Source organism: Chiloscyllium punctatum, chromosome 4 (genome assembly GCF_047496795.1).
Source record: "Chiloscyllium punctatum isolate Juve2018m chromosome 4, sChiPun1.3, whole genome shotgun sequence".
Lineage (NCBI taxonomy): Eukaryota > Metazoa > Chordata > Chondrichthyes > Orectolobiformes > Hemiscylliidae > Chiloscyllium > Chiloscyllium punctatum.
The window spans coordinates 97,226,416-97,252,700 of NC_092742.1; the positions used below are offsets into that span (position 1 = coordinate 97,226,416).

General features: G+C 42.6%; 1 protein-coding gene across 1 annotated transcript; it reads right to left on the reverse strand.

Annotated features, from left to right (window-relative positions):
- Positions 1–2,307: 2,307 nt before the first annotated feature.
- LOC140475954 (EEF1A lysine methyltransferase 3-like) lies at positions 2,308–16,027 on the reverse strand. The gene is made up of 4 exons (XM_072567868.1): positions 15,969–16,027; positions 14,697–14,912; positions 10,239–10,350; positions 2,308–3,528 (listed from the first exon to the last, which is right to left on the reverse strand). Exons 2-4 carry the CDS (start codon positions 14,820–14,822, stop codon positions 3,143–3,145), a joined length of 624 nt encoding a protein of 207 aa, XP_072423969.1. The 5' UTR covers positions 14,823–14,912; positions 15,969–16,027; the 3' UTR covers positions 2,308–3,142.
- Positions 16,028–26,285: the final 10,258 nt, after the last annotated feature.

The following is a 26,285-nucleotide window of genomic DNA, read 5'->3' on the forward strand; positions in this document are numbered from 1 at the left end:
AATTTACAGCCAGAGAATTTGGTGTAATCCTTCCTCATCCTTGCATGACTTTCTCTGGAGTCATATGAATTTATCCTTTGACCACTCCTGTTTCTTATCTAATCCAAAGAATTATCACATTGACAAAATGTCAAGTTCCACTTGAATGTTAATGTTACACAATGTTATCCAGCTCTAATCACCACCATCACTCTGCCTACCTCTGAGTTGTCTGTCGATCTACCTGTCATCAAAACTCAAATCATATATAAATTCTCCTAATTAATTATTGGAAGGAAGAAGAAAGGTATTTTCCTCAGTCCCTCTGTAAACTCTGCTCCTACCCCACCAAAGTCATCCTACTTAATTAACTTGAAATAATTTTTTTGTGATTAGAGTTTTAGACACATGATCCACGAGCTCTACTTTCTAATAGCCAGGTAGAGAACTAGACAGTGAGGAAGGACAGAACAAAACTGAAGGATATGATTGGATACCACACAGGTAGAGATAGATAGATAGATAGATAGATAGATAGATAGATAGATAGATAGATAGATAGATAGATAGATAGATAGATACTGTACACAAAGTAGATGGATGGGTCAGTAGTTGTAAGTGTTATATACAGTCAGCAATGTACATGATTTATTTATTACTTGTAACGTATTCTAACCTAAATAAAACTTATGCTTACATAATTGTGGGGGGATCTGAAATGTTTAATTTTATTGTCGCCTTGTTTCTTGGAGAATGGGGATTGTTTGAAGAATGGATCATGATTGCAATGTCCTGAGTGGAAGAGGTTGAGCTGAATTATTCAGTATAAAGGGAATAATTGGGTCGCTAGGGTTAGACAATGGATATTTGGTTAAAATTAAATGATTGGAGATGGGCTTACAAGAAAGTCAAGAATATATTTTTTTCATAACCACAATAGAAATTCATCTTTTATGTCGCTGTTATCTTCAAAACAATGTGCTGAAACCATCCCACTTCCTAGGAAGTGGTCGAGGCTTTGGAGAAGGGAGGCGGTAATTGAGATGGCGGGGGTAGGGGCGGTGGTGAAACAGATGCAGACATGGAAACATAAGGAAATTGAGACAAAAAGAGCAGAGGAATAATCAAAACTATGAAGGCTACAAAGAAAGTACTTCCTCAACATTTCCATATGTATTGTCATGCTCAGGGTTCCTCACATAAAGAAAAACTTCTTGAAGTAAGCTGTGTCTCTGATAGAGAAATCTCAACCATACTTGTGAGAACCTGTTTGAATTTTCTGAACTGCCCAAGTAAGAATGAATAAAAGTGGTATTTTACTTTACTGGTACCCCTCTGCCAAGATGTCTTAAATATATTTGTATAGAGCGGCATTTAGTTTCATTTCTTAAACACAAACAGTGCAGTATTGATGGCATTTTATTGGAAGTGGATGAATCCACATTATCTGCAAAATATATGCACACCTCACTTTGCGATGCCAGAATGCTGTAAAATGATTTTACTTTTATTGCCTTTACTCGTAGGTCATTACACAATAGTTCTGTTTGAAGCTGCATTTGCTGTCTTTCTTAATGATTGCAATTCAAAGCTGCCTTGTTTTAAGACGTCGTGATGATAGAAAATACCTGTAATGTTCGGACCTTCCCATCATTGAGAAATAGTTGATTTATAGAGTGTGTCACCGACTAACTAGGCATCAAGCCTTGTTCCTTGCAACTTAAACGAGTAGAAGCAGTTAGTCATCAAATGTATCTGCTGCTGGTAGATTTATGCATTCGAATAATAGAGTCATAGAGATGTACAGCATGGAAACAGACCCTTCGGTCCAACCTGTCCATGCGGACCAGATATCCCACACCCAATCTCGTCCCACCTGCCAGCACTCGGCCCATATCCCTCCAAACCCTTCCTATTCATATACCCATCCAAAAGCCTCTTAAATGTTGCAATTGTACCAGCCTCCACCACATCCTCTGGCAGCTCATTCCATACACGTACCACCTTCTGTGTGAAAAAGTTGTCCCTTAGGTCTCTTTTATATCTTTCCCCTCTCACCATAAACTATGCCCTCTAGTTCTGGATTCCCCCACCCCAGGGAAAAAATCTTTGCCTATTTATCCTATCCATGCCCCTCATAATTTTATAAACCTCTATAAGGTCACCCCTCAGCCTCTGACGCTCTAGGGAAAACAGCCCCAGCCTGTACAGCCTCTCCGTGTAGCTCAGACCCTCCAACCCTGGCAATATCCTTGTAAATCTTTTCTGAACCCTTTCCAGTTTCACAACATCTTTCCGATAGGAAGGAGACCAGAATTGCACGTAATATTCCAACAGTGGCCTAACCAATGTCGTTTTAACACTCTTCCCAATGGCCTAGTTTAAGTAGTCAGATGGGTCGCCTTCAAATACCAAAGAGAAGCACTCGTTTAACCGTTGAGTTCGCAATTTACCGGGAAAGCGTTCGTGTCGAGAGCAGCGGGACTATGCTGTGCATTCAATATCCTTAAGGTCAAATGAGAATAAAGAACACGTTATAATTGATAAGTTCCCCTCTAGTGGACTCGATAGTGAGCGACCCTAGTTTAGCACAGAGATCAGGTTCCACCATTAAGAGGTGTGGAAAATAGGGGAGGGCTTGGTTGCTTTAAGATCAACAGGTGGGAGATGGGAGAGTTGAATTTCTGTTGAGAGAAAAGCGAAGCGAAAATTGTAACGTGAACAGATATTTATATCCGTTTCTGCTGCAAAGCGCAAATGAATTCACAACCGACATAATTTCCTCTTACGCACAAGGTGCTGAAAGTGTTAACCAATCACTTAATCCATCAATTAAATAATCAAAAGGAAATCCAGTATGGCTATCTGCTCATCGGTGCAATGGGGTCGAATAACTGAAACGTTTGGGTCGGATGTCTTTGCTGTGATTTAATAGCGTGATCATTTGTGGGGTTTTATTCGGGAGAGAGCTGGATATTTATTATTTTACCTGAATGAATCACCAATATTTGAGAGAGCAAATTAGACAGGGACCAAAGAAGGATGGGGGAAAGCAATAAAGTAAGTTTCTTCACACCGACATTCGGAATATTGTCAATCTCCAGAGTGATGCAAATTGAACAAATCGATGGTCACTCTTTGGTCCGGCGTCAGGAACTCTTGCTTATCTTGTGTGTTTTTTGGTCACTTTGTAAATACAGATCATCCCGTTGGTATGCACGAGCTCACTGTTGAATTTCCTTGTTACAAGCTCCCTGTGGAAAGTCTCGGTCCCCATTCTGGCGGGCATGTTCGTTGACAAGTAAATGGTCGTGTTTTCATTGCTGCAATGCACAAGCGTCTGTATAAGACCTGGGAAGAGCGAGGGGCTGTACACAATATCCGACCCGAGAATGAAATCGTAGTCGGAAGGGAAGTCATCCTGATCGGTGCCCCAATGAAGGGCACAGACGTTTGGATGATGTTTGGAGGCGTCTGGGATGTTAGCATTGACATTGTACTGTATTTGCTTCAAAACCTCTGGTACATCCGTAATGGTAACGTGTCCACCTGGAGAAAAGAAAACAAAGAAAGCAAGATCAGCAGTACCATCTGATCGTACTGAGTACAGGGTGCAAAATACATTGTGATTAGCGGGAGTGACTATAATAGCATTGGACTAGACATTCGAGTATGGTGTGGGCTTGCCCTAAAGGGGAGGGGGGTGGTGATATCCTGTTTGTATACTGTGGCGCAAAGGGGTTCTGGTAACCTCCACATTCCTGTCCTACAGAGTGTTACAAGGGGGCATAAATTTAAGGTGAAGGGTGGAAGGTATAGGGGAGATGTCAGGGGTGGGTTCTTTACCCAGAGAGTGGTGGGGGCATGGAATGCGCTGCCCGTGGGAGTGGTAGAGTCAGAATCATTGGCGACCTTTAAGCGGCATTTGGATAGGTACATGGATGGGTGCTTAATCTAGGTTAGAAGTTCGGCACAACATCGTGGGCCGAAGGGTCTGTTCTGTGCTGTATTGTTCTATGTTCTATGTTCTATGTTCTATATAGACGGGCTGCAATATTCAATAAGAATTGACATACGCGTCATAAAATGGAATCATTCCATGCACAAATATGATGAAAGGAAGCGACATCATTTCTCTGATTCGATCTGCTTCCTCTTAGGCCTGGGTGTTTGAGTACTTATTGTCCTTACTTTAAACTGACCAAATGGATATGACTTGATTAGAATCCCTACAGTGTGGGAACAGGCCCGTCGGCCCAACAAGTCCACACCGACCCTCCGAAAAGTAACCCAGCTAGACCCATTCCCCTACCCTATATTTAACCCTGATGAATGCACCTAACACTATGGCCAATTTAATAAGGCCAATTCACCTGGCGGTGCATCTTTGGGCTGTGGGAGGAAACCGGGGCACTTGGTGGAAACCCTCACAGTTATGCAAAATGTGCGAAGTCCACCCGCACAGTCGCCCCAGGCTGGAATTGAACCCGGGTCACTGGTACGGTAAGGTAGCAGTGCTAACCACTGAGCCATCGTGCCAGCTTGTGGCTGGTATATTCAGGCTTGTTGGCACTGTAAAAAAAAGACTTTAACATCATACTGGCAGAAGTATGTTGCCGACCATTTGGAACAGATTGACGCTAAAGTTGTTCTTCAAAGTTAGCACTGCTAACTAAGTAAGCACTGCTGGATACAACTCCCATGCGCATGTGTCGTGATAAAAGTCGCCAGAGTCTGACCAGTTAGAGAGAGAGCTTAGAGTGAGACGACTGTTGATGGTTTAACCTGAGGTTAACCTCGCCCTTAAGCGAGGAGGTTGAAAAAGACAGTCCTTCGTGGTAATCTCTGCCAGTGCATGAATTGAAGGCCTAATGAAGGGAGATTCTTCCAAGCTTGTATGCAGGCTACTAATTCCTTGCCTGGCGACTGAAGGATAGACCAGATCTAAAAGTTGAAGTTCTAAATTGGAGAAAGGCCAATTTTGACGGTATTAGGCAAGAACTTTCGAAAGCTGATTGGGGACTGATGTTCGCAGGTCAAGGGACAGCTGGAAAAAGGGAAGCCTTCCGAAATGAGATATGGAGAATCCAGAGAAAGTATATTACTGTTAGGGTGAAAGGAAAGGCTGGTAGGTATAGGGAATGCTGGATGACTAAAGAAATTGGGGGTTTGGTTAAGAAAAAGAACAAAGCATATGTCAGGTATAGACAGGATAGATCGAGTGAATCCTTAGAAGAGTATAAAGGCAGTACGAGTATACTTAAGAGGGAAATCAGGAGGGCAAAAAGGGGACATGAGATAGCTTTGGCAAATAGAATTAAGGAGAATCCAGAGGGTTTTTACAAATACGTTAAGGACAAAAGGGTAAGTAGGGAGAAAATAGGGTCCCTCAAAGATCAGCAAGGGGGCCTTTGTGTGGAGCTGCAGAAAATCGGGGAGATACTATATGAATATTTTGCATCAGTATTTACTGGGAAAAGGATATGGAAGATATAGACTGTAGAGAATTAGAGGGTGACACCTTGCAAAATGTCCAAATTACAGAGGAAGAAGTGCTGGATGTCTTGAAATGGACAAAGGTGGATAAATCCCCAGGACCCCAGGTGTACCCTAGAACTCTGTGGTAAGTTAGAGAAGTGATTGCTGGGCCTCTTGCTGAGATATTTGTATAATCAATAGTCACAGGTGAGGTGCTGGAAGACTGGAGGTTGGCTAACGTGGTACCACTGCTTGTAAGGAGAAGCTAGGGAACTACAGACCAGTGAGCCTGACATCAGTGCTCAGCAAGTTGTTGGAGAGAATTCTGAGGGACAGGATGTACATGTATTTGGAAAGGCAAGGACTGATTAGAGATAGTCAACATGGCTTTGTGCATGGGAAATCATGTCTCACAAACTTGATTGAGTGTTTTGAAGAAGTAACAAAGAGGATTGATGAGGGCAGAGTGGTTGATGTGATCTAGATGGACTTCAGTGAGGTGTTTGACAAGGTTCCCCATGGGAGACTGATTAACAAGGTTATATCTCACGGAATGCAGGGAGAACTAGCCATTTGGATACAGAACTGGCTCAAAGGTAGAAAACAGAGGGTAGTGGTGGAGGGTTGTTTTTCAGACTGGAGGACTGTGACCAGTGGAGTGCCACAAGGATCAGTGCTGAGTCCTCTACTTTTTGTCATTTACATAAATGATTTGGATGTGAGCATAAGAGGTAGAGTTATTAAGTTTGCAGGTGGAGGTATAGCGGAGGTATAGCGGACAGCGAAGAGGATTACCTCAGATTATAAAAGGATCTTGACCAGGTGGGCCAATGGGCTGCAAAGTGGCAGATGGAGTTTAATGCAGATAAATGTGAGTTGCTGCATTTCGGGAAAGCAAATCTTAACAGGTCATTTAGACTTAATGGTAAGGTCCTCGGGAGTGTTGCTGAGTGCAGGTTCATAGCTCCTTGAAAGTGGAGTCGCAGGTAGATAGGATAGTGAAGAAGATGTTTGGTATGCTTTCCTTTATTGGTCAGAGTATTGAGTACAGGGATTGGGAGGTCATGTTGCGGCTGTACAGGACATTAGTTAGGCCACTGTCAGAATATTGCATGCAATTCTGGTCTCCTTCCTATCGGAAAGATGTTGTGAAACTTGAAAGGATTCAGAAAAGATTTACAAGAATGTTGCCAGGGTTGGAGAATCTAAGCTGGTGTGGTAGAGGCTGAACAGGCTGGGGCTGTTTTCCCTGGAGCGTCAGAGGCTGAGGGCTGACATTATAGAGGCTGACAAAATTATGAGGGGCATGGATAGGGTAAATAGACAAAGTCTTTTCTCTGTGGTCAGAGAGTCCAGAACTAGAGGGCATAGGTTTAGGATGAGAGGGGAAAGATGTAAAAGAGACCTAAGGGGCAACTTTTTCACACAGGGTGTATTTCCATGCCATACATTTCTATGACTCTGTGACTGCACTGGCTATTGTGCTGGATCACATTGACCTATTTTTGGTTACTCTGGCATAAATGTCTCATTTCTGGACATGAATGTGAACTTGGAAACAAATCAATAGGAGCTTATCCCATCTGGATTCATCAAGAAGGACATGCTTTTGTGTACATTGAAGTGGCCTGTTACATGGCAGGGCAGCATTTTTTGTATAAAACAAAGAGCCGAGAATGCTGCAGACCATCTTTGTCATTAATTCTTAGGATGTGAGGGCGGTCATCCCCAAAATAGCTGTCAAGGAACTCTTCGTGATCCATCTTCCTAAACCTGCGTTCCAGGGGTGAAGGCAACCCCCAGAGTGGAAGGACATTTGGGAGCAGTGATGCTGACTGGAGTGCAACAGAATTCCCAAGTCAGGATGGTGTAATTATTAGAAAATAATATGTTGGCGCATATGTCTCCGTGCATCTGCTGCCCTTCTCCTTGTATGTAGTCGAGGATCTAGTGTTGGAAGATGCTGTCAGAGGAATCTTGTTCAGTCCCTGCTGTGCATCTCTTGCGGCTGGTAAACATAGCTGACTCAGTGCTGGTGGATGTGAATAGCATCTTGAATTTTCTCAGATACTCATTCATCTTGGAAAATGCAGAGCATTTTTCGCCATCTGGTGCTTTGTAAAAAGTGGAGAATCTTTGGGTAAGAGGGGTCAGGAGATGAATTACTCGCTCGAGATTTCAGAGCTTCCGATCTGCTCTTGCAGCTAGGTTTTTATCCGGTGGTTCCAATTAATTTCTGGTCAATATCAACCCCTTGAGGATTAGTGGGGGGAGATTAAGTGGTGGTAACTTATCAATTCTTATCACATTAAACGAAAAAAATACAAAGAGTGAAATAGATGAATGAAATGTTTATAAAATATCTGTTCAGCACTTTCTCCATTTCGCATTTTGCATTAATAATTCTCCATTATCACTCCCCATAGGATCAACGGTAAAATTAGTTGTTCTTTTCCATTTTAAGTATTTATACAAAGTCTATCATTTTTAAATGTCTATTTCACTTTGGTTCTCCCTTTTTTGAGTTGTCATTGCTGATTCTAAGTTCTATCTGCTCATTTGAAAGCAACCCATCATGATAGACTTTTTTTTGTCTTCAATTTGGTGATATCCTTAACTTTTTCAGTTCTGGGCAGATAGCGCATCCTTCTTTTTGTCCTCGCTGGAATGCATATTTGTTAAGTGCTACCTCTTCAAATATGCGTCACTGCATAAAATGGGCATGTGAATGCCTACTGTTGGAAAATGAAATCAAAGACTGATGCTTTCATGGGTGTGACGAGTGCTTCCTCAGAGGATGATACAATAAAAGGTGCAGCTGGTGGCAAACTTCTACAAACTAGTGCATTTGCAGTGGGTACAAAATAACTTTGTATTAAGAAATAACCTAACAGGATATACAGAGTTGCCATCTTCAGGAATAGTAGGCAAGTCCATTGAAACTCACAGACATGAGTTTACCTCTTCCTGACATGAGTTTACCTCTTCCTGCCTCCTTGACCACGACCTCACTTCCCATCACCAAACTACCAGCTTCCAGGTCATGCAAAACCTCATCACTTCAGGGGATCCCCGATCCACAGCCTCCAACCTCAAAGTCCCGGAACCTCACACCACCCAGTTCGACCTCTTACCCAAAATCCACAAACTTGATTGCCCCGGTCGAACCATTGTCTCTGCCTGCACCAGCCCCACCAAACGTATTTCCTCATATCTTGATACCGTCCTGCCCCCTCCCCATTGTCCCAGGAGCTCCCCACAAACATTCAGGCCACCACCCATGCCCTCCATTTCCTCCATGACTTTTGCTTTCCCGGCTCCCAATGCCTCATCTTTTCCATGAGATTCAGTCCCTTTACATGTTCATCTGCCATGGTGAAGATCTCCAAGCCCTCTGTTTCTTCCTCTCCCACTGATCCAGCCAGTTCCCCTCCATTGACACACTCATTTGATTAGCAGAACTGGACCTCACCCTCAACAATTTCTCCTTTGAATCTTCCCAATTCCTTCAGACCAAAAGGATAGCCATGGGCACCTGCATGGGCCCCAGCTATGCCAGTCTCTTCGTCAGATATGTGAAACAGTCCAACTTCCACAACGAAACTGTCACTTTTCCCCACCTTTTTCTCTGCTACATTGATGCCTGTATTGGCACCACCTCGTTCTCCCACGAGGAGGTTGAACAGTTCATCAATTTCACAAACATCTTGCAAGCTGACCTCAAGTTCACCTGGACCAAATCAGACACCTCAATCCCCTTCCTGGACCTCTCTGTCTCTATCTCTGGTGACTGACTCAACATGGACACATACTTCAGACCACATGACTCCCATACCTACCTGGACTACACATCTGCCCATCCACCCTCCTGTAAAAATATAATCCGTTACTCCCAATTCTTCCACCTCCAACATATCTGATCCCAGGAGGAGCAATTCCACTCCAGGACATCTCAGATTGCCTTCAATTTCAAGGACCACAATTTCCCCACCCATGTGATCAACAATGCCCTCCAGTGCATCTCCTCCACCTCTGGCACCTTCACCCTTGAACTCCACCCCTCTAACTGCAACAAGGACAGAAACCCCATGGTGCTCACCTTCCACCCCACTGGATACAACATATTATCCTCTGCCATTTCTGTCACCAATAATCAGACCTCACCATCAGAGATATATGTTCTTTTTAAATGTTATAGTTCTATCCTGTGGTTGTAACTGGCTCTGAAAGTGCATTATAGAAGCTTGCTAGCATGTCAGAGACTTACCCGCTTGAATCATAAAATGGCATCTAAGATATATAACGTGTCAACTTTGTGGTAAATAAAATTGATTATAAGCGTAGCTGTATTTATTATAAATAGTAACTTTGATATAGAAGACCAAATAGTTATAACAGCTCAACTGAAATGCAAAGCAACTGAAGAATAGAATTGATGCATAACTATTACCAGTAGATTGCAAGAAAGAATAAAAGAGACATAAGTTTGAATAGTTGTATTTGTCATATATACTATGACAACAAGGACTGTAATATTAATAATGTTTTAGGAATATGCATTAGTATAACTATCCATCGGAATTTTTGCACTGAATGGTAACTGTGTGGGGGTGGGGTTGGAGGGGTGGGGATGGAGGTGGGGGGAGGGGCAGCATGAAACCATGTCCAAGGCTAATCACAAAGAAAAGCCTCTATCAAGAGCATATCAGTCCTCATTTTTTGCATTTTATATTGCTGTTGCAGATGTTGTTCACATCAAAGGTGTAAATGAGCTAACTTACCCAGAAGTGCTGCCAAAATTCCCACAATTCCAGTACCAGAACCCAGTTCAAGCACCTTCTTCCCTTTAAAATCAAGCTTCTTATCCTGAAAGTATTGACAAAGTACAAGTGCCTGACAAAAGAAACACAAGTGTGCAAATCATAAGGATAGCATGGGAACAGGGAGACAAAATTAGCTGGTGGGATAGACATACTGTTAAAAGGATATTGAGGCAAGTTCATGTGGTAGTTCAAGCAGGATTGACAGTGTCATGCAGGAAGATGCAATATTACTTCAGAAGAGAGTGTGGGCTTTAGAAAAAAAATCAGTAAAAGAAAGGATAGCGTGCCCATCAGTTTTGTATCACAGCCGTCCTTATTGCATTTCCACAATTATTTATTTTTCACAGCCAGTTTCAATGTAACAGCAGGATAGTGGTTGTCATGAAGATGTGTTATCCAAGATGATAATTTTTAGCATTGACTGGATGTATGTACTGTGCATATACCTTGAACTTTTTTAATGAACACTTTACAAAGCAAACGACACTGATTACAGCAGAAGCAACATTGCATTCAAAAGGAACAGGCTGCCTGCATTTTCAGATAGATGATATATGACCCAGTTTACAGATAAAAAAAAGATATTGGATTTGTGGCCAAAATATCAACTCCCCCTCCCACTCTGCTGAGGACATGCAGGTCCTGGGCCTCTTCCACCACCACTCCCTCACCGCCCAACGCCTGGAGGAAGAACACTTCACCTTCTGCCTTGGGACACTTCAATCCCAGGGCATCAATGTGGGCTTCACCAGTTTCCTCATTTCCCCTCCCCCTACCTTACCTCAATCCCGACTTGCCAGGTCAGCACCACTGTCATGACATATCCTACCTGCCAATCTTCCTTCCTACCTATCTGCTCCACCCTCCTCTCCAACTATCACCCTCATCCCCACTTCCATCCACCTATTGAACTCTTGGCCACCTTCGCCCCAGCCCCAACCCCGTCCCATTTATCTCTCCACCCCGAAGGCTCCCAGCCTCATTCTTGATTAAAGGCTCCTGCCTTAAACATCGATTTTCCTGCTCCTTGGATGCTACCTGACCTGCTGTGCTTTTCCAGCACCACTCTAATCTTGACTCTGCTCTCCAGCATCTGCAGTCCTCACTTTTGCCAAAGTGTCTGTTTCCATGATATACACCTCTATGACTCTATGATCGTAAATGATGTAATTTGCTTTCACTTAGTGGCTTCCTTTGAAAGGAACTTGCCTGACTGCAGTGTAGTGCTTCTACAATGTTCCTTGCTTCTTATTGAGAGTTAACTGTTATTCACTTTGGGTAGACAATGCGAATAACATGCAAATGTAGGAAATATACAAAACACAGTGAAGTGCTACCTTAAAAATGCTTTGGCTAGTTACATTCAGCAAAATAGAATGTATCACAGATTGACAGTAGGTATGGTCACTTAGCACACAAACTATTCATGTCAGGATAATGTGTTGGATCTGTTATGACTAGTTAATGTTGTTTTTCTAAAGACAGCAGCATAGCTTTTACATTCTCATTTTTGGAATTCTCTCAATTGTGCAAGCAAAGTTTTCCAGTGAGTTTATAGCTCACAAACTTTAATAGGGTGGAGATTCAGGAAAGAAGTGCAAAGACTATTGCTCCTATGGCAAGTTATTCTAGCGGTGGCCATGACTACCTGGTCAGATCCACACCTCCCAACAACCCACCCTTCCCATCCTGGCACTTTCCCCTGCCACCACAAGAATTGCAAAACCTGCACCCACACCTGCCCCCTCACCTCCATCCAATGCCCCAAAGGAGCCTTCCACATCCATCAAAGTTTAACCTGCACATCCACCAATGTCATTTACTGTATCTGTTGCTCCTGATGTGGTCTTCTTTACATTGGGGAGACTGGATGCCATCTCGCAGAGCACTTCATGGAACATCTCCAGGACACCCACATTAATAAATCCCATCACCCCATGGCCCAACATTTCAATGCCCCTTCCTACTCTGCTAAGGACATGCAGGTCCTGGGCCTCTTTCACCGCACAATGCCTGGAGGAAGAATGCCTCATCTTCTGCTTTGGGACCCTTCAACCCCAGGGCATTATTGTGGACTTCACCAGTTTCCTCATTCACCCTCCCCCCACCTTACCCTAGTTCCAAAATGCCAGCTCAGCACCATCCTCATGACCGGCCCTACCTGCCAATCTTCCTTCCCACCTATCCACTCTACCCTCTTCTCTGACTATCACCTTTATTCCACCTCCATCCACCTAACAGACACATTGGTCCAACCCGTCCATGCCGACCAGCTATCCCAACTCAATCTAGTCCCACCTGCCAGCACCCGGCCCATATCCCTCCAAATCCTACCTATTCATGTACCCATCCAGATGCCTTTTAAATGTTGTAATTGTACCAGCCTCCCCCACTTCCTCTGTCAGCTCAGTCCATACACCACCCCCTTTGCATGGAAAAGATGCCCCTTACTTCCCTTTTATATCTTTCCCCTCTCACCCTAAACCTATGCCCTCTAGTTCTGGATTCCCCGACCCCAGAGAAAAGACTTTGTCTATTTATCCTATCCATGCCCCTCATAATTTTGCAAACCTCTATAAGGTCACCCCTCAGCCTCCACACTCCAGGGAAAACAGGCCGAGCCTATTCAATCTCTCCCTGTAGATCAAATCCTCCAACCCTGGCAATATCCTTGTAAACCTTTTCTGATCCTTTTTAAGTTTCACAAGATCCTTCCGATAGGAGGGAGACCAGAACTGCACACAATCTTCTAAGAGTTGCCTAACCAATGTCCTGTACAGCTGCAACATGACCTCCCAACTCCTTTACGCAATGCTCTGACCAATAAAAGAAAGCATACCAAACACCTTCACTATCCTATCTACCTGCGACTCCACTTTCAAGGAGCTATAAACCTCCACTCCAAGGTCTCTTATGTTAGCAGGATATTGAGCTACCAGCGCGATCGAAAAATCAAAGGTTTTCTTCCTACAATACAAAAACAGATTCTAGGAGACCACACGCTCAGCAGCAAAAATGCCATTCCATTTAGTTGCAAAACTGGCTTTTCCGGGTTGACGTCAGAGAACAATTAAAAATTCATCGAATTGCTTCGGGAGCACTCACATATAAGTCAGATGATCGCACAAGTGAAATCATTCTTTCCTCCCTCAAGATTTTTCAATCAAAACTGATTATATTTTCTCACATCTTTTCGATTTGCTGCGAACATGTTATTTTGAGGATTCTTCCTGCAGTTTTTGTAACCTAACTAGTAAACTGCAAGATCCACTTCGGGGGTATCAGGGGTCTCATGCATCCAACAGCATCAACAGAGCCATCGCTGTAACAAACCGGAATTCACGGGAGCGTTTTCAAATTGCCAAGGAGAAACAGACACATGTGGGACAAGAGATAGGGTTTCGGGTATATTTTAAAGATTGCAAAGGAGGACGGGCAGTGGAGTAGACAGGAAAATGATGATGGGTTTTTGTCCGAAACGTCGATTCTCATGCTCCTTGGATGCTTTTGTGCTTTTTCCAGCACCACACTCTTGACTCTAATTGTAGACCCTGGGGCTTTGGTGGCTGAACTCACCGCCATCACTCTGGAAGACTTCAAAAATCATGTACGCGCAACAGGCTCAATTGGGGACGTGTGGCTGAGGGCTTGGGGAGACAGAAAGATAGGCAAGGCTGTGCTGGGGCTCGAACACAACGATGAGGAGTACAGAAGGAGATATTTTTGTCACTTTAGGGTTGGTGCAAATGGTCCCAGGAAGCTATTCAACTGTGCACAACGGAATCTATCCTGAACAACATTTATGCTAGGGTCGGCTGCACCTCAAATGAGTACAGAAATGTTGTCGACTGTTTGCATTACACATATGTGCCATGTGTTGTGGTTAGCACTGCTGCCTCACAGCGCCAGAAACCCGCGTTCAATTGCCGTCTCGGGCAACTGTCTGTGTAGAGTCTGCACATTCTCCCCGTGTCTGCGTCGGTTTCCTCCCACAGTCCAAAGATGTGCAGCTTAGGTGACTTGGCCATGCTAAATTGCCCGTCGTGATAGGTGCATTAGTCAGGGGTAAATGTAGGGGAATGGGCCTGGGTGGGTTGCTCTTCGGAGGGTCGGCGTGGACCTGTTGGGCCGAAGGGCCTGTTTCCACACTGTCGGGAGTCTCATCTAATCTTAACAAGCAGTGCTCAGCAAAGCCGCGTTAAACACTCAAGTGGCGGAACAATCCGCTCCGGTTAGGGTACAGTGCCATTTTTGACTCAGAATCAGACCGGGCACTGACTCTGGAGGTTAGCACGAATCCAAACCAGCTGCTAGCTCCAGGCAGCATTACAGCGATCGTTTGCAGAGGGGTTGCAATAGGTCCAGAAGTTATGTTTCAAATTAAACAATCAATTTGCGCGAGGCCACTAGACTTACGGGTCCCCAGACGTAAGCAGAAAGGCCCAAGGAAGATCCTTTAAACATCGTGATCTTTAATGTGTGCCCGCAATACCGGTACACCTTCTCCTCCGCCCCCGTGTTGTTGTCTTCGGCGTTGCTCATGGTCTCTGATTTGAAAGAGATTCTTGTCAAATTGCCCAGCAGCTCCCTTTTCGTCCCAAAGATTAACCGGTTTCGACTCCAAGCGTTTATCTAGGAGTAAAGAAAGATGTGAGGTAGATTCGAATGCACTGTTGAATGGGGCTTGAAGGAGAACACAGCAAGAAAACCACAGCAAATCAAAGGGAATGGATGAACTGTCAAATCAGACAATCCAGACAACTCCAACGTTAGCCGTCGATCCCAGAGCAGGGCAGCATTTCATTGCTATAATTAACACTCCCGTGCCATCTACCATATGTGAATCTGAAAGGTATGGGTCCAATGTTTAAAGTGAAGAAAGCTACATGTAAAATATGCGTGCCATTGGCAAATTTCAGCAAGTTAATAGCGGAAAGGTAAACGCGTTTTGAATGTGCAAGTCGCTGCTATTGACCTCGACAGGGTTTGTAGATATTTTCTAACCAACCCATTTCAGCGATGTTATTACACACCACGGCAGCAGGCGGGACTTCGAGCCAGGCCTCCCTCAACCACTAGATTTGAATGGCTATATGTATCCAAATTGGCTCTGTACAGACTCTAATGAGTTCAACACATGTCCGTGTGGCCGTACAGACCTCTGTCGGAAATTAAAGCGAACAGCTTCACCAACCGCTCCCCATCTTGATCCGAACCGAATCCTAACCCATTTGCTCGACTGATCGTTGTTTTCAACTGCGGGCAGTACTCGGAAACTGGAGCTCACTGGGCGCATCACCTTTTAATACAGTCTCCACCTCCCCCGCCCCAGATTTCGTACACACCGAAAGTGTGTATTCCCCATTACCCCATTTAGGTCCCAGCAGAACGGGAGACGTAAAATGGAGCACAAACTCGGGTTTTAGAATCTTTAATCAATTGGAGGTGCACTGTGTTTGAATCCATATTCCCTCATTTCAAACGTGTTGCTGCTCAATCATTCATTGATATGTTTTTTGCTCCCCACCCCCATACCTTTCCTTCGAACACTACTTGCTCTTTGGAACATTGTTTTTTTGCTTCCCCTGCAGATTTGTTCGAGTGTAGCTCAACTATTCAAGGAAATTCATTAACCTGGACCTGAGCAACATTGTTCTTCCAGCTTTGAATATGCATTTTGTTTGTCACCTGGTAATCTCGACGATACAACGGCCTGTTGTTCCATCCATGATTTCGGCATGATGTAATTGTATTTCACGATCGGACTTGCTTACTTTTAAATATCAGGTGTACAGCTGTTCAATTGATCAATGTTAGGTTTTCAATTCACGGTTTCTCTTATGGTTTATATGCCACGGAGATTGTGGAGTCTCAAGAGCCTCAGGTCTCTCACATACGATTGTTCTTAGTTGACCAGCCCCTATCGTTTGAGCCACGGCGTCTCTGGGGCAAAATGAACAAAACAGCACATGGCGAACTTTGCAACAATTCGTACCACGCACGTAAAGGGACGCCACCGGTCTTTAACTGTCTTTGTCTCCGATCGAATATCCGGAACACACTGACCAGGGGATCACAAGAACAAGTACAGTCGTAGACATTCGCACCAGTTTGCAACAAGTCCATATTTCATAATCATAGAATCCCCTACAGTGTGGAAGCAGGCTATTCAGCCCATCGAGTCACGCCGACCCTCCTAAGACCTTCCCAACCAGGCCCACCCCCAACACTGTTCCGGTATTCCCGCATTTCCCATGGCTAATCGACATAGCAAAGCCATCGCTGGGCATTAAGGGCAATTCTTTGGACCTCAACCGGAATTCACCTCACCAAATCGCACCAGAATTTAAAAGGGCAAGTTTTGTGTTCACAATCGCAATGTCCCCCGAGGTGGCCAATGAGAAAGATAGAAGGGTGAACTGCGGCTAGCAAATCAACTGAATGTTTTTTTTGGTGTTGTTGCTGTTGTGGGCATTGGTCAATTTAAATATTCTTTATTAATAACCAAGGAACAATGCATTACCATGCAATGTAATCGATCAGTTGCTTCAGAATTCGCCCAACAGCACATTGTCAACTGATTTAACTATCTTTAACTCGCATACTAATTTTTACGCAGCTTTTTTTTGAGAAAACATTTTCAAATTTCTCGGGATACTGAAGGGTGACTAATATGAAATCAGTTCACTGCCCAGTTCTTTCCTTGCTCTGATTTAAAATAAAGTATCCATTCCAGGGATATCGCTCTCACTTACTAGGCCCACAGTTATTGGCCATCCCTAATGTCCCTGCAGAAGGCGAGCTGTGTCATTGAATAATTGCAGTCCTTGCAACGTACACTACTGTCCGAGATTTTGACCTGGAAAGCTGTTGAAACTGCAATCGTAAGCAAACTACTCCATCTCTGATCTTATGATGTAGGAAAAATGATTGATAAAGTAGCTGAAGGCGTTTGAATCTCGGACAGTTTCGTGAGAAAAAAAAATCCAGCAGCCATGCCCTATGCCATGCACAACTGTCCTAACCTTGAACAACTGTCCTAACATAACCACATTGGCTATGGCTGTAACAAGTGGAAAGACTCCCTCATGATTCCCATTTGAAGAAGAATCATATTGGACTCAAAATGTTAACATTGTTTCTCTCTCTCTCTGCAGATGCTGCCGGTCTTGCTATGTTTATGTTTATTTTTGCTGTTATCTCATTGACTCGGGTTTTGCTGGGCTGTCTTGTTGCCACACTCAAGGACATCTTGCCTTGATTGGGCATCCTTAGTGATGGTCACCCTCAGTTCCTCTCTTGAGCTCATCTCTTTTGTCCAAGGTTCGGCCATGGCTGTACTGAAGTTAGAAGCTGAGTGGACCTTGTGCAACCAGAATTTAGTGGAACCTAGCAGGTTGTTAGTGAGTAAGTGATGCTTGAAAGCACTTTCTATCATTTCCATTACTGTACTGATGGGGTATTGTCTGTCAGGTATGACTCAATGAGAATCAGTATATTCAGTAGCTCGCTGACGAGAATGTGGGAGAGTTCTTCTAATTTTGTTGCAATCCTCAAGATGTTAGGAAGGAGGACTCTGCAAGATGTCACAGAGGTGTACTCCAGTATCATGAGTGTTTCCTAGACAATGCTACTTCAGCTGGTTTCGTTCATTTGATCAGGCTATGTAGCAATTAAATGCAACTGATCTGTTAGGCCATTTCAGAATCAACCCAATTGCTATGGAGTCACATGTGGGCAATACCAGATGAGGACAACAGATTTCCTTTCCTGGAGGGCATTCGTGCACCAGACGGATTTTTACAGCAAGTCTCGTGTCAACATTGGAATTGCTTTCAATTTCAGAGTTACTTCACCATCTGCAGTGGTGCAATTTGAAGCCATGTTCCCAGTATACTAGTCTGGGATTCTGCTTTATTTACTCCATTGCCAGTATAACCACTCTATCCCCTCTCAGCTGCCAACTCTTGTTGTGCCACAATTGGCACTTCAGATGTTGCGAGGAGACTCCGATATTGCGTTACCAAATGGATGTTAGCTAGTGCCGCTCTAAGGATTAAAGAGGAATTTACAGCTTCTCAATTCAAAATCTGTCCATCCACCTTCGTGGCGCACCCGGTTATTTTTTTTTCTCTCTCTGCACAGGAGGAAGGCTTGTGGGAAGGCTGAATAAACTCCACTATGGACTGGGGGCCGGAAGGTGCTGGTGTGTGGAGGGTTTTAGGGGCGGGGGAAGTGATTGACGGTTAGATGGATGGCATTGCCGAGAAGCGTTTTACACTTTCAGCAGTTATGGCAAAACTGTATGCAGTCTGGACTATGGCAATGAACAATGGTGTGAAAATATTCCGCGCCTGACATCAGTCGCACCCGAACGTTTTGCATACACGTATCCCTGGATTCGTGTCGAAAATACAGTTACATGCAATTTCCAATCACGACCAGTGAACGTGGGTACAGTGCCCTTAATTTCCTGAGACTGGTTAATTAGCGGTTCCATGAAAATTTCCTTCAATAAATGCCTGCATCAAATCCCTTCCATAGATTAAATTAGTCCGAGAAGTCAAACGTCTGCATTGGATGCCTTGCATTTTAGCAAGACATAGATGTTCATAAAGTTATTTGAAGCAAAGACCTTTCACCAACCCGGCAAAGAGAAGAATGAGGAGCTAAGCTCCTGTCATCCAATATATGACACATTAGTCACGTGTGCTTAATTATGACTCCAGATGTAGCCTGTCCCAATGCTGTTCGCCAACTAAAATAAGGACTAGGCGCATCCTCAGGCACATGATCTCAATATTGGCATTCGTATACATGTACACTTATACTTCAATATTTTTCTGTATTACTGAGTGACTACATAAGGCAAAACTCATAATCAAACAAATTGTTGGTAATTTTATGTACTGAACTTCTTTGGTTCTTGAATGATGGTGCTGTATATGCTTATGAAGTAAATGAGCACATGTGTGCATTTACAAATTAGAAAGACAATTTACTCGAACATGTTGTTCGATCACTGCAGTAGCAGCTACACTTCTTAGCCAACGATTATAGTGAACTGTAAAGTGAATGGTCTGTACACTGCAGTTTACCAGCCGCCCATTCCGCCAGCTCCCATTGGGCTTCTATGAATAATATTCAAGTTTTATATATTAAACATTTATTTCCAAGAACTTAGAAGACTGTGAGTTGACCTAGTTGAAGCCAATTGAAGGATAGTAAGCGAATATTTCTCTTGGCGGGACAATCTGATCGCAATCACATAACAAAGAATTGAGTCCATTTAGGGCTGAGATTAGGAGAAGGTTCTTCACTCAAAAATTAGGGAAACTCTGGAACTGTCAATCCAGAGAGCCGTGGATGTTCTGACGTTGAATGCATTCAAAACAGTGGTCAATAGATTTGTGGACGCGAAAGAATGAAGGGAGGTGGGAGAGCGCTGGAAATGGAGTACAAGCAGTAGCTCGGGCTTTATCTGCTTAAATGGTGGACCAGGTTTGAAGAGCTAAATGTCCACTTCAGCTCCTGTTTCCTATGTTCTTCCAGACTAATGCTCCAAATATTTGGATATACAGTAGATAGAGTGTAGCTTGGCAAAACTTCTGTTATGTAAGATTGAAAGAAGTGAATGTTGCCCCAATATATCCTATTACACAAAATTGAGTACATTCACATGATTTTAGCATTTAGCACTCATAACATTGAAACAATTTTGAGCTGAGTATATTCAGTCGAGTTGGTGCAGAGAGATTCTGCAATCATGCTTTGCATTCAATTTCTGGTGATACCACGAGCAGGTAAACGCATCATTATAACAAAATAGAGCAATTGCAACATTTCCTACCGCTGTATTAAGCTACAAAAATATCTAATTAAAGTTGATTATCGACTATTGTAGCAACAATTAAAGCTGATCTCATACTGCTACCTAAGTTGTCTCCATTTTAAGTAACAATACAGAGATAAAATAGGGATTTTTTTTCTCCTATATTATACATAGATTTGGTCGGTCCTATGTGTTATTGACTTCACATAGGTTAATTTAATTTAAATCTAATATTTAGAACATCAAATGGAGAAGCAACAGTACTCAATGTTAAATCAGTGTAAAAATGCATTTATGGGCAACTCTTGCTACTGGGTTAAAACTAGTTTCATACCAACACATTTCTTATATTTCTGATATTTCTGGTGTGTTTCAAATTGCATTGGTGTATGTTTGAATGCAAGAAAACAGGATTATAAAAGAATGAAAGAGGTGGGTAAATAAATGACTATTTACCAGGAAAAGACACTTGATATCAAGAATTATTTTTAAATTTTGCATTGATCAGGACAAATGCAAGAATGTCATGTTTCAAAGGGAACAACAATTTATACATCATGAGAAAAGTGCTTAGTTTACCTCAAATAGCAATAGAAGAATGAAGCACCTTTGTCAATTTGAGCAGGAGGTTAAACAAATTGTTTCACACTGCCCCTATTTAGAAATAATGAGTAATTATTTTTAACCAACATGATGCATACATCAAGCCACCAGGCCTTTCAGTCTACCACAGAAATGAGTAATCTTTGCCAGTGTGATGTTATTTATGAAGACTATACATCCTCATACCATAGGTAGATCGTATCAAACAGCATGTCCTTCACAACAAACAGGCCACTCACTGCATTTAACTGGCACATGTTTACAAAACTCAGACAGAAGCATTCAACATGAGCTTAGGAGGCTGAGGTGTGACCTTACAGAGTTTTATAGAATCACGAGGACATAGGTAAAATGAATAGCAAATGTCTTTTTCTAGAGGCTATACATTTAAAGTGACAGTGTAAGAATTTGAAAGGAACCTGAGGGTCAACTTTTTCAGATACAGTAACGTCTATAAGAAACAAGCTGCCAGAAGAAGTGGTAGAGAAGAGTACAATTACAGCATTTTAAAGACATTTTGACAGGTACATGGATAGAAAAACTTTAAAGGCATAGTGGCTAAATGCGGAAAATAGGACTTGGTTAGTTTGGGGAACTTGGTCAGTTGTGCCAAAGGCTCTGTTTCTGTCCTTTTTGACTCCAAGACTCTACTACTCTATAGTATTGAATGTGATTTTGTGATTGTATAGTACTTACTGAACAGCTTCAAATATGCTATGATTTTCATTACCAATTTGAAATTCAGACAGACTTTTGATAGATGATGCACACAGTAATCTACATAAGGGTGGTATCAAGGTCTTAAGAGTTCGCCAGCAAGCAGGAAGGTGGTTTGAAGTGTATCCATTTCAATGCCAGGAGCATCTGGAATAAGGTGGGTGAACTTGCAGCATGGGTTGGTACCTGAGAATTGAATGTTGTGGTCATTTCAGAGACGTGGATAGAGCAGGGACAGGAATGGTTGTTGCAGCTTCTGGGATTTAGATGTTTCAGTAAGAACAGAGAAGATTGTAAAGTGGTTGAGGTATAGTATTGTTAGTCAATATTGTATTGTATTATATTATATTGTATTGTTATCATAGTATTATGATAGCACAAAGAATGTTTATGGACTCATCTACTGAGGTGGTGTGGGCTGAGGTTAGAAACAGAAAAGGAGATGACACCCTGTTGGAGTTTTCTAAAGGCCTCCGAATAGTTCCAGACATGTAGAGGAAAGGATAGCAAAGATAATTCTGGATAGGATTGAGAGTAACAGGATAATTGTTATGGGGGACTTTAACTTTCCAACTATTGACTGGAAATACTATAGTTTGAGTATTTTAGATGGGTCAGTTTTTGTCCAATGTGTGCAGGATGGTTTCCTGATACACTATGCAGACAAGCCAACAAGGGCGAGGCCACATTGGAATTGGTACTGGTTAATGAACCTGGCTAGGTGTTAAATTTGGAGGTGGGTGAGTACTTTGGTGATAGTGACCACAATTCGGTTATGTTTACTTTAGTGATAGAAAGGGGTAGGTATATACTATACGGCAACAGGTATTGATGGGGGAAAGGCAATTATGCTGCAATTAGGCAAGATTTCAAATACATAGGATGGGGAAGGAAACTGCAGGGGATGGGCGCAATTGAACTGTGGAGCTTATTTAAGGAACAGCGACTGTGTGTCCTTGATAAGTATGTACCTGTCAGGCAGGGAGGAAGTGGTTGAGTGAGGGAGCTGTGGTTACCTAAAGCGGTTGAAACTCTTATCAAGGAGAAGAAGAAGGCTTATGCTAAGATGAGACTAAAGGCTCAGTTCAGGCGCTTGAGAGTTACAGGTTAGCCAGGAAGGACTTAAAGAAGAGCCAGAGAGGACATGAGAAATTGTTGGCAGATAGGGTCAAGAAAAACCCTAAAGCTTCCTATATCGGGAATATCAGGCATAAAAGAATGACTAGAGAAAGATTAGGGCCAACAAGGATAGTAGTGGAAAGTTGTGCATGGAGTCTGAGGAGATACAGGAAGCACTAAATGAATATTTTATGTCAGTATTCACACTGGAAAAAGACAATGTTGTCGAGAAGAATACTGAGATACTGGTTACTAAACTAGATGGGATTGACATAAGCAAGGAGGAGGTGTTAGCAATTCTGCGAAGTGGGAAAATAGATAAGTCTTGTGGGCCAGATATGACTTATCCTAGGATTCTCTGGGAAGCCAGGGAGGAGGTTGCAGAAAGTTTGGCTGGAATCTTTATGCCATCATTGTCAACAGGAGTAGTGCCAAAAGACTGGAGAATAGCAAATGTTGTTCCGTTGTTCAAGAAGGGTAATAGAGACGATCCTGGTAATTATAGACAAGTGAGCCTTACTTACTAAGAAATAGGATTTATAATCATCTCGAGAGGAATAAGTTGATTAGAGATAGTCAACACGGTTTTGTGAGGGGGCGGTGGTGCTTGAGCCAAGTTCTTTGAGAAGGTGACCAAACAGGTGGATGAAGGCAAAGCAGTTGATGTCATGTATCTGGATTTCAGTAAGGCCTTTGATAAGGTTCCCCACAGTAAGCTATTGCACAAAATATGGAGGCATGGGGTTGTGGGTGATTTAGTGGTTTGGATCAGAAATTGGCTAGCTGTAAGAAGACAGAGAGTGGTGGTTGATGGGAAATGTTCATCCTGGAGTTCAGTTACTAGTGGTGTACCGCAAGGATCTGTTTTGGGGCCACTGCTGTTTGTCATTTTTGTAAATAACCTGGATGAGGGCACAGAAGGATGGGTTAGTAAATTTGTGGATGACTGTAAGGTCAGTGAAGTTGTGGATAGTGCTGAAGGGTGTTGCAGGTTACAAAGGGACATGCATAAGCTGCAGAGCTGGCCTGAGAGGTGGCAAATGGAGTTTAATGTGGAAAAATGGGAGCTGATTGACTTTGGAAGAAGCAACAGGAATAAAGAGTACTGGGTGACTGGTAAGATTCCTTGTAGTCTAGATGAGCAGAGAGATCTCAGTGTCCATGTGCATCTATTCCTGAATGTTGCCATGCAGGTTGATAGGGTTGTTAAGAAGACATACCATGTTTTTGCTTTTATTGGTAGAGGGATTGAGTTTCGGAGTCTTGAGGTCATGCTGCAGCTGCACAAAACTCTGGTGTGGCCGCATTTGGGGTACTGTGTATATTTTGGTCACTGCATTGCAGGAAGGATATGAAAGCTTTGGAAAGGGTGCAGAGGATATGTTGCCTGATATGGAGGGGAGGTCATATGAGGAAAGGCTGAGGGTCTTGAGGCTGTTTTCATTAGAGAGAAGAAGGTTGAGAGGTGACTTAATTGAGACATATAAGATAATCAGAAGGTTAGATGGGGTGGAAAGTGAGAGCCTTTTTCCTTGGATGGTGATGGTTAGCACAAGGGGACAAGGACTTTAAGTTGAAGAGTGATAGATATAGGACAGATGTCAGAGGTAGTTTCTTTACTCGAAGAATAGTAGGGGCATGGAGCGCACTGCCTGCAACAGCAGTAGATGCGCCAACCTTAAGGGCATTTAAATGGTAGTTGGATAAACATATGGATGATAATGGAATAGTGTTGGATAGATTGGTTCCACAGGTCAGTGCAACATTGAAGGCTGAAGGGCCTGTACTGCACTGTAATGTTATATGTTCTGTGTGTCCTCTGCAAGCAAACAGAACATGTCAGGCATTGTGCCTTCCTCAACTGAACAAAAATGTCATGATAAGCTGTTCCCTGGTGTGTTCCCCGATAAAACAACTTTAAAAAATTGAAGCCAACTAAACATTTTGGAAGTTAACTAAGATCTTGGGGCAATTCTTCGCTGGTGAATTGATCATGGTACTGATACTGGATTAGTGGTGCTGGAAGAGCACAGCAGTTCAGGCAGCATCCAACGAGCAGCGAAATCAACGTTTCGGGCAAAAGCAAACGTTGATTTCGCTGCTCGTTGGATGCTGCCTGAACTGCTGTGCTCTTCCAGCACCACTAATCCAGTATTTGATTTTCAGCATCTGCAGTCATTGTTTTTACCATGGTATGACTGAACCAATCACAGTAAATTTTCCAATGAATCAAGCAGCTTTTTGGTATGCTTTACAAATTATTATTACCTCTGAATTTTGATATTCTTGCATTTGTCCTAATAAATACGTGAAGAAACATTTTGGCAGCATTTCTCCTTTTTCAACTGCTGAAAAATAAAGACTTGCATTTATGCTTTCATTATTTTTTCATTATGTTTTCATTATTGCAGAATATCACAACATTCTTGGCAGTCAAATAATTACCTTCGAAAAACCTCATGTAGGAAACACGACAGATATTTTGCAAACAGCGAAGATTGGCATTTGGGGCAAATGATCTGATAATCTATTCCCTAATTTTGGTTAAGAGTTAAGTGTTTTTTTTAACCCCATACATTCTTCTCATATATCAGAAAGAACAGATCACTGTTCGATTTAATGAAAGGGGTACTTCTCTCAAAATGTCACTGAATGTCTGCTAGCTTTCTGGGGGCAAAATTGATGGTGAATTTCTGCATTAATTGCAATAATGGATCTGTGTTGCTTAAGTATTTGTTTGTGGTACTCCAAAAAATATCATTTTTTCATGAAAATGATGGAGCACATGTCCTGTGGCTGATCCTCTAGTTCAGCATACCATTTCCCAAAGACACTTCAATTCCCCATTCAATTGGTGTTAAAGTAAAAGTAAAGTACACATCAAACAAGTGTACACTTGTTATTGGCTCATATTTATTTAAGAATAATGAAATTTGCTTATTGTGTTGACAATGTCTACATATGACATGCAATTATTGATCAGCAAAATAATTAGTCCAAATGTATTCATACACTTTTCCTACACCCTTCCAGCAGAGCATTCTCTTTTATTATTTTAATTATGACTACACTTAATAAAATCAATACTCCTGTACCTGAAATAGCTTTCTGCTTTCAACTTTCTGTGCTGGTGTGAGCATCTAAATTTGTGAAAGCTTCTTCTTCCTCATTTGCTGACATCTTCATTAAAGCTCTTATCGATCACTCAGTCCCGGTACTTTCTATCAGTTCATTCTTTCCACATCCTGGGCACTTCTGTTCTTGTATGTAAGCTGCTTAAGGATAAGCTGACTTATTCATCAGGAAGGCATTACATTCTGAGCTTTTCAACTGCTTTGTTACAAATGTTTTCGCTTTCGTCAGCAAAACATGATATTCTACCCAAGGGACATTTTCGTGGTCAAATATGCTGGGGTGTTTGAATATGTCTGTTCTGATGGAAGTTGCCAGGGAAATGTCAGGGTATAAGCATGGTCAGGGAGTAGACTGCTGTAGCCTGCAAAGTGTTATGTGCTATTTCCCAATCCAGAAATCAAATACTGAAGGATCATGCCAACTGCATGTTAAACTTGGTGGGGTGTTTTATAGGATAAGACATAGGAGCAGAACTTGACTATTCAATCCATTGAGTCTGCTCTGCTATTTGATGAGATCAAGGGAGACCTGATAACCCCCAACTCAACACCCTTACCTTACCCCCATAAGTCATGAACATACTTTATCCCTCAGTCTAG